The sequence below is a fragment of the Mustela putorius genome, unplaced genomic scaffold (assembly GCF_011764305.1).
Source record: "Mustela putorius furo isolate JIRA1106 unplaced genomic scaffold, ASM1176430v1.1 tig00003909_pilon_pilon_pilon, whole genome shotgun sequence".
NCBI classification, from domain to species: Eukaryota; Metazoa; Chordata; class Mammalia; order Carnivora; family Mustelidae; genus Mustela; species Mustela putorius.
In genome coordinates this window covers 5,682,407-5,699,109 of record NW_025422057.1, presented here as the reverse complement: position 1 = coordinate 5,699,109, position 16,703 = coordinate 5,682,407, and the positions used below count along the sequence as shown (strand labels likewise).

Below are 16,703 nucleotides of genomic sequence, written 5' to 3'. Positions count from 1 at the left end.
TTAGCCCTCGGGGGCTCATCTGTGGCCCCTCTGTCTGCCTCTCTGGCCCCTACTCTGCAGTTCAGTCCAAGCTGAACGGACACCCTCACGCCCCCCCCCATCCCGTTCCCCCCACCCTGCCCCACGATGCACCCGCACAGCTTCATCCCAGCGCGATCTGGGGGTCTTCCTGGCAATAGCCTCCCCATGAGGCGGGGGAGTCCATGAGACCAGGGACTGTACCTGACAGTGAGTTCTCAAGAAAGGCTTGCTAAGGCAAGGAAGGCTTGCTAAGAAGGCTCCCGGGTCACTGCCATGAGCACGCAAGGTTGGCCCGGGTGGCTCCGGGCAAGGAAAGAGAGGCACCCTGTGGACAGACCTTGGGGATTCAAACTACAGGCGGCAAGACCATAAAGGCAGGTGGGGCAGGTAGGGTAGACAGAAACTTCATCAGGCTACTTCCTAGTCTCTCTGAAGTCTCAGTTGTTCATGCAAATGCCCATCTACAAAGAGGGAGCCCAGTGAACTCACACATGCACACACGTACACACGTGTCCCTGCCCTGAGCCTTGAAAACCGCTCAGAATTCATGAGTCAACAGGAAGCTGAGGTGGCCCCATGGCCCTCGCTGTTCTTGTCCCTGCAGGGCGGGTGCCTGCTGTCCCAGCAGCCCGCGCCCCACGAGGCATTTGTTGGCCACCAGAGTGCCCACCTGAGCTGAAGACGAGACTGCTGGGCAGACCCCTATGTTGGGAGGCAGCTAGCCCCACTCGGAAAGCAGCCCCATCTTCCTCCTGACTGACGTCTTGACACTGTGGCCAGAGCTCATTCACATGTATGATTTATTAACTAATTTAGCATGTAAGAAAAACATCTGCATTTCGCTTTTATCATCTTGCCAGCAGACAGGCTGAAGACAAGATGTGTACTGCAGACTTGTTTAATGGGGCCCTAAACGCTCCCTTCTCCCTTGCCACAGCTCATACAAGGCTCGGGCTCCAGACGCTGTCTGATTTCACTGACCTACACAAACAAACAGAAGCATAAAGCTCTCATCAACACATAAATACCGCAGGGATGGGCAGAGTGGCCATAGAGTCCCACCCACAGCACCCTAGCTGCTGGGGCTACCTCAGAATTGGGGACCTACAAAGGTACCTCGGTTATTTAAAAGTACTGACTAGGTCTGATCACACTTTGTTATAGATGAGTTGAAGATGTCCATTTAAAGTCAACTTCATTAAAAGATGTCACTGAATGTGAACTTTTAAGATCTGTTTAGGGGAAATGCCATGGTTGGACAATGTAGTGGGTAGAAATATGTCTCCCCAAAAAGACAAGTCCAAGTCCTTACCTCCCAACCCAACCTGTGATGGAGAGCTCCCTGGGAAGCAGGGTCTTTGCAGATGTGTGTGAGTTAGAATGGTTCACACTGGATAAGGCTAGACCCTGATCTCGTGTGACTGAAATTTGAACAAAGGCATGCAGACAAGGGGAGACGGAGAATGCAGTGATGCATCTGGAAGCCAAGGAACACCACGGCTTGCCAGAAACCACCAGAAGCTGCCAGAAGCCACCAGGAGCCATCAGAAGCCACCTGGAGCCACCAGAAGCAAGAACGCAGCCAGAGTGTGAATTCTCCCTCCGAGCCTCCAGAAAAAAAACCAACCATTTAGATATATTCAGTTTGGATATTTGGCCTCTGGACTCTGAAAGAATAAATTTCCATTATTTTAGCCTCCTGGCCTATGGTCACTTGCTAAAGCAGCCCTAGGGAGGACCACCGGGCATCTCTCTAATATTGGCGATGGTGGAAATCCTGGAGTACCCGGCACCCACCGAGGGCACAGCTGGAAGGCAGCTGGCCCGGGGGATGGAGAGCCCAGCACCTGCCGCTGAGAAACGGTCCCACACAGAAGATGCTCCTGAGTGTCTCTGGGTCCCCATTTCTTCCCACACAAAGGCATCAGACTAAAAAGGAAGCTAATCAGATGCCATTTTTCATATGTGGAGCCGTGGCGCTCCACAGCGGCATTGTTTTGTTGACAGCCCATTTGTTAACCATTTATTAACAGGCAGGATCCTCAAAAACGTCAAGGCCCAGGGGCCCACACATCATAAGCACCCTCGTAGTCCTTCCCGGGACAAGCGCAGATGTCCACGTTCCCCGGGGGGCTCCCACGTGTGACCGATGGTTCCTCGTGGTGACTTGAACAACTTGAACTGCACGTTGTTGAGCAAGAGACTTTAGTCCCCAGGAAGACACACCCCAACTTGAGCCTGGATCTGCCACACAGCTCGAGACACTGGTGAGATGCATTTTCAAAGAGGAAAAGTCTTTGCATGTTCATTTTGTTGATTTCCTTTTTTTAAAAAAAATTTTTTTAAGCATACTGGACAATGTCACTGGGAGGGAACAACAAGTGTCCTGCCAAATCCTGCACCACGAGAAGGATGCTCCCTGGCTCAAGGTCTTCTGACCTGCAGCACCACGGGTGGATGAGGAGACAGCCAGCCCACGGGCCAAGGAAGTGAGCAGGAATTCTGGAACAACACCCTTTGTCCTCTGTCACCCAGGCTCCCCTACAATGTCTGTAATGTTTGCTAAGCTGCATTTTATTGAATATGGTTATTTCCCTAGAGGACTTTTATTCTGATTTATACCTATGATTTCACCTCCTGGGGGTGAGAACATTTTCCTAGGAAGAAAGATCCTGTTCCTCTATCCAAAGGAATAAAAGGGAGGTTCCCCAGGCCTCCAGATTTTCAGATTTGGGTTGGCAGCCCGTCTGTATGTGCTCCCATGTCCCCATTTTTGCTCTCATCTCTTCTTGTTATTCTTGCTGCTTTAATAGTCTGTTTATAAGCTCCATGAAGAAAGGACCAAGGCCAGTCTGGCTCACGGTGCTATCCCCAGCTCCTGGCCTGGTGCCCGGCCCCGAGAAGATTCCTCAGTACTCCCTGTCGAGTGAGCACATGCGTGCGGCCCCTCACGGGGTCAGCTCAACCCTGGCTGCACAGTGTTGGGAGAGCGGACCGGCCACACTCTGAGCTCGCAGCAGGAAAGGGGTTTCAAGATGACGAATGTTGATACAGACAAGCTGGAGTCAACCTCTCACCCTGAGATCTGTTTTGCAATCTATAAAGGGCAAAGGGGATCTCTTGCAAATGTCTGTCAGGAGCCAAGAATTTGAACTTGCTACCCTGCCTGCTACACTTGTATGGCTTCTTTCCCAGCTACGGTGGTAAATTTGTGTCCCAAGCTAGTTCTAGAGAATTCAGTGCCCTCGGTAAGCTCCCACAATGGCGGGCTTCTGGGGCAGGCTTTGGGATACTGAGATCCGGATGCGCGGTGTGACCCAAGTCTGCCTCATGTCAGGGGTGGTATCTGTACCACTGCCGGGGGTGAAGGTCCCAGCCCCGCAGACACCCCCCACCCAGTCTCACCTGCCCTCTCAAGCCCCCTGTGGCTTACCACTAAGAGGGTGGGGAACGGTGAACTGCTTCTTGTTGGCACGGACAGGAAAGAGACTCTGCTTCTGCCCCAGGCTCTCCTTCCGCTGGGCTTTTCTCTGCTGCACCATGTGTTCCAGCTTCTTCAGCCGTTCTTGGGAACGAGAAATGAACTGGGGTCTCCGGACTTCCAGCGCTTCCTGAGGGCAGCAAGAAGATATTTTTTAACAGAAGTGATGCGGGCAAGTAATGCATCCCTCTGATTTGCAAGAAACTGACCAAAAGCACAAACTTTAAGGACGAGCGGCCACAGTGCACCTGCACCCCAAGATTTCCTGCCCCTGCCTCCTGTGGAGACTGTGACGGACATGATGATGATGTAGGTCCTGCTGGTGGTCCCAGCCAGCCCCTAGGGCCCTGCTGCAGTGTGACTGCCTAGCCACTGACAGTGAGGAGGCGAACTTCTACCCATCCCTTCCTCACTGTCCATCCATTCGGTTTCCAACAGCCTGAACTCTGAGTGCCCTGAGCTCCAAAGTCCAGAGAAATGGGGTGGGGAGGGAATGAAGGCATCATGAGTCACCTGCTTCTGCTGGGGGCTGGAAGCCTCACGCAGACACGGATCACACACCCAGCATGAAATTCATGCCTGTTCAGGAGAAACTGTCATCCTGACTAACAGGAGTGTCTATTCTCAGGGAGAATAAGCTGGCCAAGTAGCTTTGCCTATGCAAACTGGTTCTCCAAGCTTTATAGGGGAGGTCTCCACGGCCAGACCTCCACTTCAGCCACGTCCCTTAATATACACCCCCCCCCAACCCCTGCACTAAGCCACATACTCTGGTCCACTGATAAAGAGAAACCACCACGGAGGTATTCCAGTCCGTGTCAGACCCTGGGCTACGTGCCTTATGTGGATTCCTCATCTCTGGGAATCTCCACCTAGATTCTGAACAGCATATATACTTCTCCCCATTTGACGGATGCAAAACCCAAGCCTTGTAGTGGTTTGGTGGATCTGAGCGACGCCCATGTTTTCTCCACACTGCCTTTTGTGGTCTTAACTCGCCATTCCTTGAAAACCTCTGTTTGGGTTATTCCACTGCCTGGAGTAAGACCCGAGTCACACCCGTCAGTGAGAATCCCAGCTCTCCCAGTGAGCTCTGTCGGGGCTCCCCATTCAGCCTGAGCCTCGTGGTACCTCACAGACCACACTGCACAAGGGATTCATGTACACTGACAGCCATGCTGGGCTGTGAGCTCCTGGACGGCGTGGGCCACGGCCCATCCACTCAGTATCCCTCCCTCCACTACCCTGAGCCCTGCACATAGTAGGTGCTTAGCAAGGCCTCTGGATACGCCACCATGGCAGACCTGTTCCTCAGCCTCACTCCTTGCCCAGCCCTTTGGGAGCTCAGAGTTCCCGTGGGGAGGGCAGCACAGACTCCACCTGTGTCATGGAAGTGGCCTCGGCAGCTGCGCCAGGAAAGGAGTCTTCTTGGCCACCTGGTCTCCATGGCACCATCCCTTGGTCCCAGACACACTAGGGCTGCACAGAGACCCTGGGAACAGCCTACTGGCCCAGCATGGCTGCCTTGGGGGCATCAAGAGTCTCTTACCAGGGACTGACCGAGGACCGCCGGGATGCAGGGACCGACCAATGGCACCATGTCCACACCTGCAGGGACTTTCCTGGACGGTACGCCTGAGTATACAACATCCTGCTGGCGGGAGCTTTCTCGAGGTTGTCTGCTCTTCTCGTTTATATACCTCTGTAATTCTGAACTTTAAGGAATGTGCACATATTCCTTTTATGATCAGGAACAGACACCAAGTGAAAGATTTCATATCCTTGAGCTCATGGCCATGTGATTGAGGGCAACCTCCTTCATCTTTGCAAAACTCAATATCCTCGCTCGAAGAGGGGATCATAGGGGCCGGGGCCCAGAGTGGGGCGGTGCGGGCAGAAGGCTCTGATGCCTATGAGGTGACATGCCCAGTGTCACCCGTCACTTCTCGAGAAATGCTGGCCCTGCTATGATCACGGTTACTACGGATACCACAGGATCCTCAATCTAACCCAGCCAGAGTAGACATCATTTCTCCGTCACTCGCACTGTCAAACAGAGGCCCAGAAAGGTCGGGGGACCTGCCCAGAGTCACACAGCCATTACGGAGGGAGTTAAGCCTCCAGGCTCCGAGGTGAGGGCAAGATGACGCCCACGTGGACTTGCCCAGAGAGGCGCCCTCTCCGTGGGGGTCCGGCCAGGGTGAGGGCCTTACCTGCAAGGTCAAGGAGCCTGCAGGTGTTCGTGGACCCTCAGAACAGTCTTCGGACAGGCCGGGGGTCTCTGGTGGCTCAGGGGGCGTCGGCTCCGGGGGCACTGGTTTGGGGGGTGCTGGCTTGGGGGCCGCTGGCTCGGGCTCCTCACTCTTCCTGCATTCCTTTATTTTTACAACCAAGTCACAGCCCTGGTAGTCCCCTGGGAGAGAAGATTTAGAATTCCATTTACAGGGGCGGCAAGGTTTTCCCCCCGGCTCCTCAGTACCATGAGACACAGAAGACAATTTGGAAAATAGAAACCCCCATGGCTTATTAATGGGCCTCGTTAAGCCGATAAGATCCTGCCTCAATAGACTCCCCGCCCCCTGGTCACGGGGAGGAATGTCGGTGGGCCGCTGGACTTCGCGACCGGCTACTTGCGCCACGGACGTATTCCCTCGGCTTCCAGGGTTCAAAATGCCTTTGTTCACAATGAAAAGAAGCTTTTCTGCTCCTGGCTTCCTATTACATGCGCCCTGTACAATTATTACAGCTCAGTTGTTTGGGGCCACATATTAATTTATCTTACGTTTGCTGCACTGATGATGTAAGACCGAAGGACGGTGCTCCATTATTCATCTCTTCATTTGCCAGTGGCCACCCCTGCTTTACGTGTATAATTGGAATGCTCTCTCTCTCTCTCGCTCGCTCTCTCTCACTTTCTCTCTCAGTGCTGGATCTGGCCACTTCCCAATGCCATTCTGACCTTCCCTTGTGGAAAAGGTCCGGGAGCACATGGAATCAACAGCACTTTGGGCAGGGCGGCCTCTGGCGTGTGGAAGGATGGATTAACACAGACTCACTGACCCCTTAGTGAGCAGCTGCTCTGCCGGGAACACACTGTCCCTTCCATCTGGGCCGGCCCTCTCTCCCTAGGTGAGCTCCCCTGCCTCCTTCCGCACCATCACCCAACACAGCCTCCCCCACCCCCAGCCCTGAAACTCAACAGCATCTTACTCTTCACCCATATGTCCTCTTCTTGCCACAAAGCCCCTTTGATTCCTGGACCCAGCGTCCTCCGACCGACAGGTTGAGCCCCAGTCCCCAATCGTTAGGAAGTGCCCCTCTTCCCAAAGCAGGCTCCATCCTGCCTGCCGTGTGTCTGCGCAGCAGAACACGCGTCACACACCCAGCAGCACTGGTTACACAAGAGGGTCATAACGGGATGCTTTGACACCGCAAGCCTGTCCTCCTCTGAGGGCTGGACCGCGTCATAGTCACCGTGCATCTCTCCAGGGGGGCAGCCCAGGAGCCTGCCAGGAGCGGGCTCTGTTGGGAGTGGAGAGGGGCCCTCAGGAGGCCTGCGGGCCCGTGGGCTGCATCTCCGTGGTCCCCTGAATCTCTTATGCGAAGCCCCTGCTAGAGCACCCGCCGTCCATGCCTGGAGCCCCTCTGGCCTGAGCCAGCGGCCCTCGCTCTGACACGAGTCCACCCCGTCCCCTGAGACCCTCAGGTCCCGCAGGCAGCCCCGGTGGTCCCGCAGCTTGTCCGCGGCGGTTCCATTTCCAGCTATTGCCCTGCACTGGGGCCCAACAACATACGACGTAGAGGTTCCCAGATCGTTCTCTCTCCTTCCCACAGGCATTTGCTCTTGCTCTTTCTGGAGGGTGGCCCTGTTGCTCCCCAATTTCTGCTTCCAGCCTACGCAGCCGGTCCAGATACCCGCCCCCAAGTCCCCTGCAGCCAGAGGTTACTACACACCTCGGACCATGCTGTCCCCCGTTCCTGCCGTGGACTTCCCTCTGCTCTACCTCAACCGCAGGGACACCGCGGTGCCTCGCATCCTTTCCCTCCTGCGCTCCACCACCAGAGCCCCCAACCCAAGGGCGGTGTAGGCAAGCCCGTGTGCACCAGTGCTCCCCTCAGTGCTCCCTTGTGTCTTCAAAGTCTCACCACTGCGGCCTCCCCTCCAGCCTGTGCTCCTGGGCAGGGCCTGGGCCCCCGGCCTTAGCCTCTCCCTTCTGTCCCACCCCACGCCCCATCATCCAGGACAGAGTCTCCTTCAGAGCAAATCTAATTAGCGGTCTGCCCCTCAAGGGCTCGGCCCCACCTTTAGTCCACCCCTGAGCGGGTTTTAAGGATTTTCCAACTTGACCACATGACCTCAGACTCTCATTAAGCCCCCTCCAGCCTCCTAAGACTTTGGCCGCTCTGGATCTCAAATCAATCGTACCCTGTCTATCAACTCAGTCTTCCATGCTCTCAGGTCTGATTTATAAGCTCCTAGTCAGCTTTCAAGTCCCTACTCAGAATCATTTCCTCGAGGGCATTTCTGTCCGGCCCCGCCTTGGGACCCCTGTGGCCACCTGTGGCTTCCTAACAGCTTTCCACAGACACAGGTATGACCCTGCTGTCTCCAGCATTGGCGGGCAGGGAGCACCAAGCATGGTCACTGACACACAGTAGGAATGTATATAGTAGGTGTTTAATAAATGCTTCTTTAATGTACTAACGGATGAAGAGCTAAAAATTGACTTGGCTCCCAAGTGAAATTAGTTTTATCAAGTACCATAGCCATTTTAACCTTTGTATCCCAAAGATCTATAACCTGGTGTGTTTCTTTCTGTCCTCCTCCGTAGCTGTTTGGGAAAGTCTTCAGTGACAGGAAATCTAAATTTTCTCCCTGAAAACTGGGCACCACAGATCTCTTTTCTATTCTACCTCTATAGTCTTTTATATATCGGTGCTCACTGCAATATTAGTAGGGGTCAGGGGCTTGGCCTTAGAGAAGGGATGGCTGGGTTGGAGTTCTTGGTTCCTTCCTCGGTGTGAGGCTCAGACTGGGACCTGCCTGGAGGACACTGTGGGGCCTGCAGCTCTCAGCCGTGATCCTTGCTAGTCAGGCACAGAAGACCACGGGCAGCCTGACCTCAGAGCAGCCACACCAGCATCTCAAACCTTCCTCAGGTAGGCCTGGGAGCCTGCCATGTGGCTGGGAGTGGCCTTCCTTTTGGCCATGGTGGATACTGAGCTGGTGCACAGCAGAGCTAGGATCGCTGACCCACACAGGGGTATCTTCTCCCTGCCTGGGAGGGAGGACTCACCCACCCCGGAATGCTGCAGGTTCTGCTTGCTGATGACTCACGCGGTCCAGAAGGGACAGCTTTATGAGGTAAGCTTGTGGGAACCAGACCTCAGGAAGACATCAGACCATTTTCCCTATAAATACCAAGGAGGAATCACCTCCACCCTACCGCCCTCACTCCTTACCTGTGGGGATCTCTCTTTCTATCTGAACATCACTGTCTTCCTGTGGAGATGTGCATAAATCTTGTAAGGGGCAAAGAAACCCAGATAAAGTGATTCCAGACTTCAGGAAGCTTTGCTGTTGACTCTCTGAGAGCTCAGAGAAGTTGCTAGACTGACAGCTGTTGCTTGGAGAGCTATACCCATCGGGAAGGACCTCTTTAATCAGCTTCTGTTCCACTGGGGGAGCAGACAAAGTCCCACATGCTTCTCCTTGTTGCTTCTCACTGCTTCCAGAAAATACTTTTGCTTCTACTAAAAATAAAACAAGAGTTGTGCTCAAAACATCTGACGAGCGCACCTCAAAGGTCCTGACTTTGGCACACCTTGCTCGTCTGGAGATGGGACATGGGCTGTAGCACTCCTCCAGAAGGCCTGATCCATGGCAGGGGAGTGGGGGGCAACGTTCATGGGCTTGGGCAGCATTCGTCACGTGATCACATACCGGGTAGGACCTCCCCCAGCTCACTGAGGAGCTCCACTGTATACACCACTCTCATGCATCCGGTCTAAAGACTGTGCTCGCCAGTGCCCTTAGAAACTCAGATGACTTTCTCAACACTAGGCAAGAGAGTGGGTGGGTCAGACACCAACTATGGGGCCAGAGTGCCTGGGTTCCAATCCTACCTCTACCACTTCTAAGTTATCTGGTCCCATCTATAAAACTGAGGTAATCACATTAAATATTACTTATTTATTATTATGTCTATTTTCATAAGGTGTTCATATAAGTAGCAACACATATAATTTATGTAATTTTCACAGAATAACATATCAATTAAAATTGAGGCAATATGAAACAACAATGATCTGTGTAAGGTGTTTAGCACAGCACCTGATACACAGTAAGCTCTTAATGAATGTTACCCATCATTATTAACGCAGAAATACTGACGGAGGGTCTGTACTACGGCAAGTACAGAGGTAGGAGTTAAGTTACGAGGTCACGGTGCAGATTTCTCATAAAGCAGTGGATCGAAAATGTATACAACATGTTGCTTATTGCCCCATTGTCCTACCAAGAGTCTAGAAAGCACCTGCTGCCCATCCATGGGAGACTACGAGATCCTAGGGCTCCCACGCTCCGCAGCAAAAGAACAGAATAGGGCAAATGCTCTTGGGCAGATGTGGAGTACTCTTGGGGATGTGTTATCAGGTGAACAAAGCAAAATTCAGGACCGTGTATCAGGTCTGCTTCCACTGCTAAGTGCTGATATACTCAGGACATCCCCAGAAGGATCCAGAAGGTGCTGGACACCTCGGGACCTCGAGGGCAGTGCAGGACTAGGCGCTGGGATGGAGGGAGAGACTTCCTTCTCACTGTTTGCCTCTTTTATACTCTTGGGGGTTTTTTTGGGGGGGGGATACTCTATAAATGTTTAAAGGTTATTCACTTTAAATAAGTTAGTGATTCCTCACCAGGCATCATCTCCTATGTTAATACCCACTATGGGGTAGGGACCCACATGGGGGAGAGAGTCCCTGCTGCCAGGAGCTTGTGTCCCCAACCTCCTTGGGTAACTGGGGAGAAAAAAACTCCTAAGGACCGCTGCAATAAATACGGACACTTAGAAGATACTTGCAATATATTCTCAGATGTCCTGTGCAACAAGGGAATGAGCCTACGGGCACCTGGCATTGTTCAGAACGGGGACTTGTTTTAAAATACCTCAGCTGTCTGCACTGCTCCAGCCCCTCTGTCCCTGAGCCCTGGTGTCCCCCACAATGAGAACAGGTTGAGAGTGGCGATACGGTGCAGAGCAGTAGGAAGAACAGAGGACACAGAGGACCCTCTCAAGTGTGTTCCCTGGCTCGGGGATCTGGGGCAAGGGAATCCACAGGGGGTAAAGCCGGCTTTCCATGTTCTTATAAACAAACAGACAAAATGAAGGAAAGCACCTAGTGGGTCCCAGCACATTGGGGGTACTACGAAAATGGCAGTTATTTTTGGTCCTGTCATTTGGAGAGGACATACGGTCTCCTCCAGTAAAGGTTGGGCTTTGCTCATTTGTACAGAAAATATCTTTCTAAACCTTTATTTCAGAAACTGCCAATGCTGTTTAAGTATGAAATGCCATAAGCAAAAAGTCTCAAAATAGTTATTCCTTTCTATGTTGCTTCGATTTATGAGAAGCTCTCTTTTTAAGAATCGGAAATGAAATCAGTGAACAGTGGGGCAGTCCCAGTCTGCTCCTCCCACACTGGTGTTGGGCTCTTTAAGGGAGACACACCTACGGCCCTACCTATCAGGTACCCATCAATCTGGTTTCATAGAAACTCTTAGGTGACGCTTTCGGTGAAGGTCAGATGGGTCCCCTCATGTCGTGGAAGAGTTAAAACGACTCCCAGAAAGTAGAACGTGGTTGGTGTGCTCCAGAAGAGAAAGATACTCGGTCCAAGAAGGACTCCCTGACAAGTTATTGATCAGATCTCCTTTTGTGGATTCTGAAAAGTACAACCATCAGCCACGAAATTATCCTCAGGTGGGCCTCGCAAAGCAAAAATGTGCCCATCATTTCCCCCATTAAGTTTGTGGGTTGGACTGAAAGTTCTCCATTTGTGCCCCCAATTTGAAACTCAATCATCCCAGTGATGGCCCATTGCACTGCCGGCTCTGCCCGTCTTGAGCACCTTAAGAGAAGCGTGAGTAAATCAGCCGCCTCTGACAGGCATTTCTTTCTTGGACTCAAACTCAAAGCTTCCTTCCCAAGCCTGAATTTGGAAGAGCTGTAGCCCTTCAGGTTTCCTTGAAATAGTAAGGTTCCCTCTGTTGCTTCTTCTCAAATGCATTACCCTGGGGGATCCTGGGCATCTCAGTCAGTGAAGCATCTGCCTGTGGCTCAGGTTATGATCCCAGGGTCCTGGGATCGAGCCCCACATCTGGCTCCCTGTGCAAAGGGATCTGCTACTCTCTCTCTCTCCCTCCGCCCCTCCCCCTGGCTTGTGCACACGCACTCTATCTTTCTCTCAAATAAATAAATAAAATCTTACATAAAATAAAATGCATTACCCTATGGGTTGGTCTTCTATAGCTCTAGTACTGAGCAAACTCACCTATCCAAAACTGTGCCATGCTCCGGGAGGTGAACAGAAAGCAATCAGAGATCCTGCCCAATGAGTATCTTGTATATAATTTTCCCATCTACGTCAGTATCCATAAACAACAGATTTCCAAGACCAAGAGCAAGCTCAAAGCTAGTTGTTTTCAGGTGAGGATGTCATTGCACCTGTTACTCAAAAGCTTCCGGGAGGAGGGAGATCAGTCAGCAGGCGGGCTCGACCACAGCTTCCCTGAGAGCTGATGGGGCGTGATTCTGGGAAAGACAGAGGTAAGCCACAAATGAGTCTGGAACACAAGGGGCTGACCACAGTCTGGGGAGAAGGCCGGGCTGGCCAGCAGGAAGAGAGCCAAGGGAGTGGGCTGCTCTGGACTTTGTGTTCCTGCCCTCACCGTGTTTGACAGCGCGACACATCTCTGCGGTGAGATGTGGCCTCTGCTGACCCAAGCACAGGGCAGGGAAGGGAGTGAAAACCTCCGGGACACACACACAGCATCTCAGCCAACCAAGATCCATGGACCTGGACCAGGCGAGGCTGCCACTAGGTCCTTAACACAAAATGAGGACAAGGCACCCCTTCCCCAAGACACTTTACCTTCATTGGCCGGAAAATATAATGAACCAATCTGATAGAAAAAGATATTTCACTGATTCTTTCCAAATATCAAGGCAATGCATAATCTTTTATGTTCTTTTTTTTTTTTTTCTTTGAGAGAGAGAGAGAGAATCAAGTAGGGGTAGGGGGAGAAGGGGAGAGGCAGAGAGAGAGAGAATCTTAAGCAGGCTCCACACTCAGCACAGAGCCTGACACGGGCTTCACCCCGGGACCCAGAGATCATGACCTGAGCAGGAATCAAGAGTCAGACACTTAACCAACCGAGCCACCCAGGTGCCCCTCTAATCTTGTATGTTCTTAGTGGGCCATTATCCCCCCTCTGGCCTCCAGTCCTGCCTGTGACAACCCGGCTCAAACAGAAGCTAGGAAATGCACAATGGTTGCTAAGAAGGACCGGCCCAGCAGCGGAAGTCTGTCAGTGAATCGCCAAGGGAGAGCAGGGTGGGGGGAGGGGGTGGGGAACAAAAGCAAAACAGGGAAACCCACGCATGAGCCAGAGAGGATGGTCGTCTGGGGGTGCTGAAGAGCCCAAGGCGGGCGAGTCACCGGCAGAATACATTTTAGAGTCATTTATCCCCAGATTAGCTTAGATTTTGTTCTAGGTATTTCGGCGTTGAAGATGGAACTCAGCTCCTAGCAAGGTCCTGAGGGTGGGGGCTACCTCTGTGCACCTTCCTGCCTTCTTAAAACAGACCGAACCCAGCCAATGAGCCAGAGAGACATTTCTGAACAAAGCCGGCTTCCCGGAATCCAAGGCATACATTTATTTCCTCCCACATTTCAGTGTTCCTGCTGGGGATCTCCCCCCTTGAAAGTTGGACCATCTTACAAATGACCGGGTCTTAGAGTAACTGAATGTTTCTGGGTCTCGATATAAATACAAGTCTCTAAACTACAGGGCGAGCCTGAGGAGCTCCTAGAGGGTGATGCGACTTGCCCTGCAGTCCTGACTGCCCTCTCCCGCCACCACCTTATTAAAGCCTTCACGTCTGCATTTTCTGTACAGTTTACCTAACCCTTCCAGCAAATCCCAGAAGCCCCGCATCTCACTGGAAACCAAAGAAGTGAGCTTGACAGGACTGTGTGTGTCAGTCAGTCAGAAAGACACTCTCGGCGGCATCCTGGGGTCAACGGCAGATTCTCCTCGCTTCCGGCAGGACTTCGCTGTCCCCAGTTTGGGCACAGGGAGCCAGGAGGCTGCCGCCGAGGGGGAAGACGGGGCCTGCTCTGCACAAGGCATGCTAATTTCTGGACACGGAGGCTGATGCAGGGAGAGAAGATGCAGGACCACAGATGCTCCGTGGCACCGAACTTCTTCAGCAAGGGCTCTGCTCTGTTCAGAGAGAGAGAGAACCTCCAACCACCTCCAAGTACCATATGCAGAAGGCGAAATCAAAGAACGTCAATTGGCAGCCCACCCAGGAACCACTGAGAGAGAGAAAAAAGAAGAGTGTTTTGCGATGAGCAAGGTCGGTGGAGGTTTTGTCCTTTTTACGTGTCAAGGCTTGATCTCTGGGCCGCCAGTGAAAGCTCATGTGGAAATGGGTCTCCACGTGGGACCCCGCATCCCACCCAGTCCAGACTTCTGTTTAAAATCAGCCCATAATTGTTTCAGCATATTTCTGCTCGGTTTCTATGAGGAGCTGTGGCGCTTGGGAAGGGAGTCTGAAGAGGAGAGGGGCCGCAGCAAATGGGATGAACAGCTCTGGGCAGAGAGGATGGGGGCACCAGCCCCAGAACCAAGCCACACAGCAGGCGCTGAGCTCGAGCTGCCGCCCTGGGGAAGAGAAAAGGGAAGAAATGATCGACCCCAGGGGAACAGGCAGGCAACCCAGGAATCAGAGGGTAAAGATGAAAGGGCGCCCCAAGGCAGCTGGGCCAGAGGAAACACGTGGGGAGCGAGCCCTTTCCGGAAATGAGACTTCCTGCCCGTGCCAGCCCTTCCTAGACAGTAAACAGGGCTCTTCTGGTATAGGCATCAGACACCAGAGCCCCATTTCTCCCCTAAAAATCTGCGAAAAGAGCCTTCCCTTTCTGGAACGTCGGCACACGGCGGGGAGGGGAGAGTGGTGATGCTGTTAAGATGTCTAGATGATGTCAGGACGCGAATACACCCGTGCAGGGATCCGAAGAGCTCTGTATTCAGAGAGCAAGGGGGAAATGCGGTCTCTCCGTTGCTATTGTTCTAGGGTCAAGTTGCAAAATACCACGTGGGAAGCAATGCACACAAGTGCATATATGCAATTCCTGCGAAGAGAAATGAGTGATAGCCGTCCTCTCCCAGAGACCGTCGAGCAAGGACACTGGATAAATAGAGCTGTTTTTCCAACTATGTCATAATCCTAGAGGTCTTAAGGCTGATGAACAAAAGTCTTAGAACATACAAAAAGTATTTGGAAGGCAGAACTAAAACACACGTGCACGGCCATGCACGCATCACACGTACGCCCGTCCGTTTTCCGTAACGCGATTACCATGAACACATTCCAAGTGGTGGTCGAGAGACACAAGTCCAGGGACAGATCAGATCCTTCTATCTTACCCTCGGGAAAGACAGTCCCAGGTTACTGCACTGTCCGTAATCTTTGATCCCAAAATGTGACTTCTCTTCCTGAAGTACAGGAGAAGCATATTTTAAGCTTCTTCTTAAAACCTGATGCTAGGGGTGCCTGGGAGGCACAGTGGGTTGGACATTGGACTCTTGGTTTTAGTGTTAGATGAGCCCTGCACCAGGCTCTGTGTGGAGGCTGCATGGGATTCTCTCTCCCTCTGCCCCTCACACTTGTGCTCTCTTTTTCTATAATAATGAACACATAAATCTTAAAAAAACAAAAACAAAAAAACAACTTGATGCCAACATTCCCCAAAGCAAGCATTTGGGAAGATAATTTTCTCATTAAGGTGCACTTTCTTTAAAAAAAAAAAAACAAAAACAAAAACAAAAAAACTCTCTTCAAATTACAAAGGCAATAAATAATTAAATTTGAAATACAGGAAAGCATATACAAAATTAAAATCATTGACAAGCTGTCACTCAAAAATGCTCCCAGTGATTTGCTCTGGGAAGAAGGGCCCATTTCCTGCGGACTAATCCACTTTTCCCTTTATTTCTTTCACTTCCATTACGGATATCACTTATGACAAGACAGGATCCCCCACTTCCACCAGTAATGCATCAAAGCCGGGTTCCTTAACATGCTGTTGTTGGGAGAGCGTTATGTCTGGTGATGGCCACTCTTCCCATTTTGCCTGATGATTCTGGCAGACTTTCATCTCACCTCCTCCTCTTGGTTTTCCTCGCTGCTCCGACAATGACCAAGCAGGTAATACCGCACATTAAAAATTGATTTAAAAAAAAAATCCAGCCCATCGGCCAGGTGTTAAAGGGAACGAGAGAGGAGAATCTTAGTCAAGGTTCCTGCAGAGTGAAACACCTGCTGGGTATGTCTGTGCATGTTTGCGTGTGTGTGTTAGTGTGTGCATGTGTGTGTAGGTCCACATGGGCACACGTGTGTGTGTATGTGCGCGTGTGTGTGAGACACACGGCCCGGGGCTTCTAGGTTTTACCCCATTATCTTCATCTGAGGTTTTAGTACTCCAGAAAGTGAGAAAGCAAGGTTTGCTTTTGGTCTTTCCTGCCTCTCAAAGAAAATGCCTGACCTCTTGATCTTTAACAACACTTTACTGAGCACCGACTATGTGCCAGGCACTGTCATAGGGCACTTGGGATACAAGAGTGAAAACAACAGAATTCCTGCCCTCGTGCCACGGACCATCCATGTCAGCCCCCTTCCTACAACCTAATGACCGTCACCCCTACGTCTATAGCCAGTGACATCACTCTTGCTCCTTCAGCCAGTGAAGTCACCTCCGTGCCTATAACCAGCAACATCACCCCCACTAGAGCCTACCACGCCTATAGCCAGGGACCACTGCTGCAACTATTGACTGTCACCTCCCCTCCCGTTCCTATAACCAATGACATCACTTCCACTGTGCCCTCTACCCTAGCAACCAATGAAAGAGA

General features: G+C 51.9%; 1 protein-coding gene across 2 annotated transcripts in view; it reads right to left on the bottom strand.

Moving 5' to 3' along the window:
* CUNH10orf90 (chromosome unknown C10orf90 homolog) overlaps positions 1–16,703 on the bottom strand; it is a 74,811-nt gene that overhangs the window by 12,721 nt on the left and 45,387 nt on the right. The window contains exons 4-6 of one of the 2 annotated variants that reach the window (XM_004751725.2): positions 8,966–9,256; positions 5,716–5,915; positions 3,455–3,632 (exon numbers count right to left, since the gene is read on the bottom strand). In XM_004751725.2, coding sequence (XP_004751782.1) covers positions 3,455–3,632; positions 5,716–5,915; positions 8,966–9,256 — 669 coding nt within the window. The remainder of the gene's footprint in view (positions 1–3,454; positions 3,633–5,715; positions 5,916–8,965; positions 9,257–16,703) is intronic. The other variant, XM_045068867.1, reaches the window with a different exon arrangement.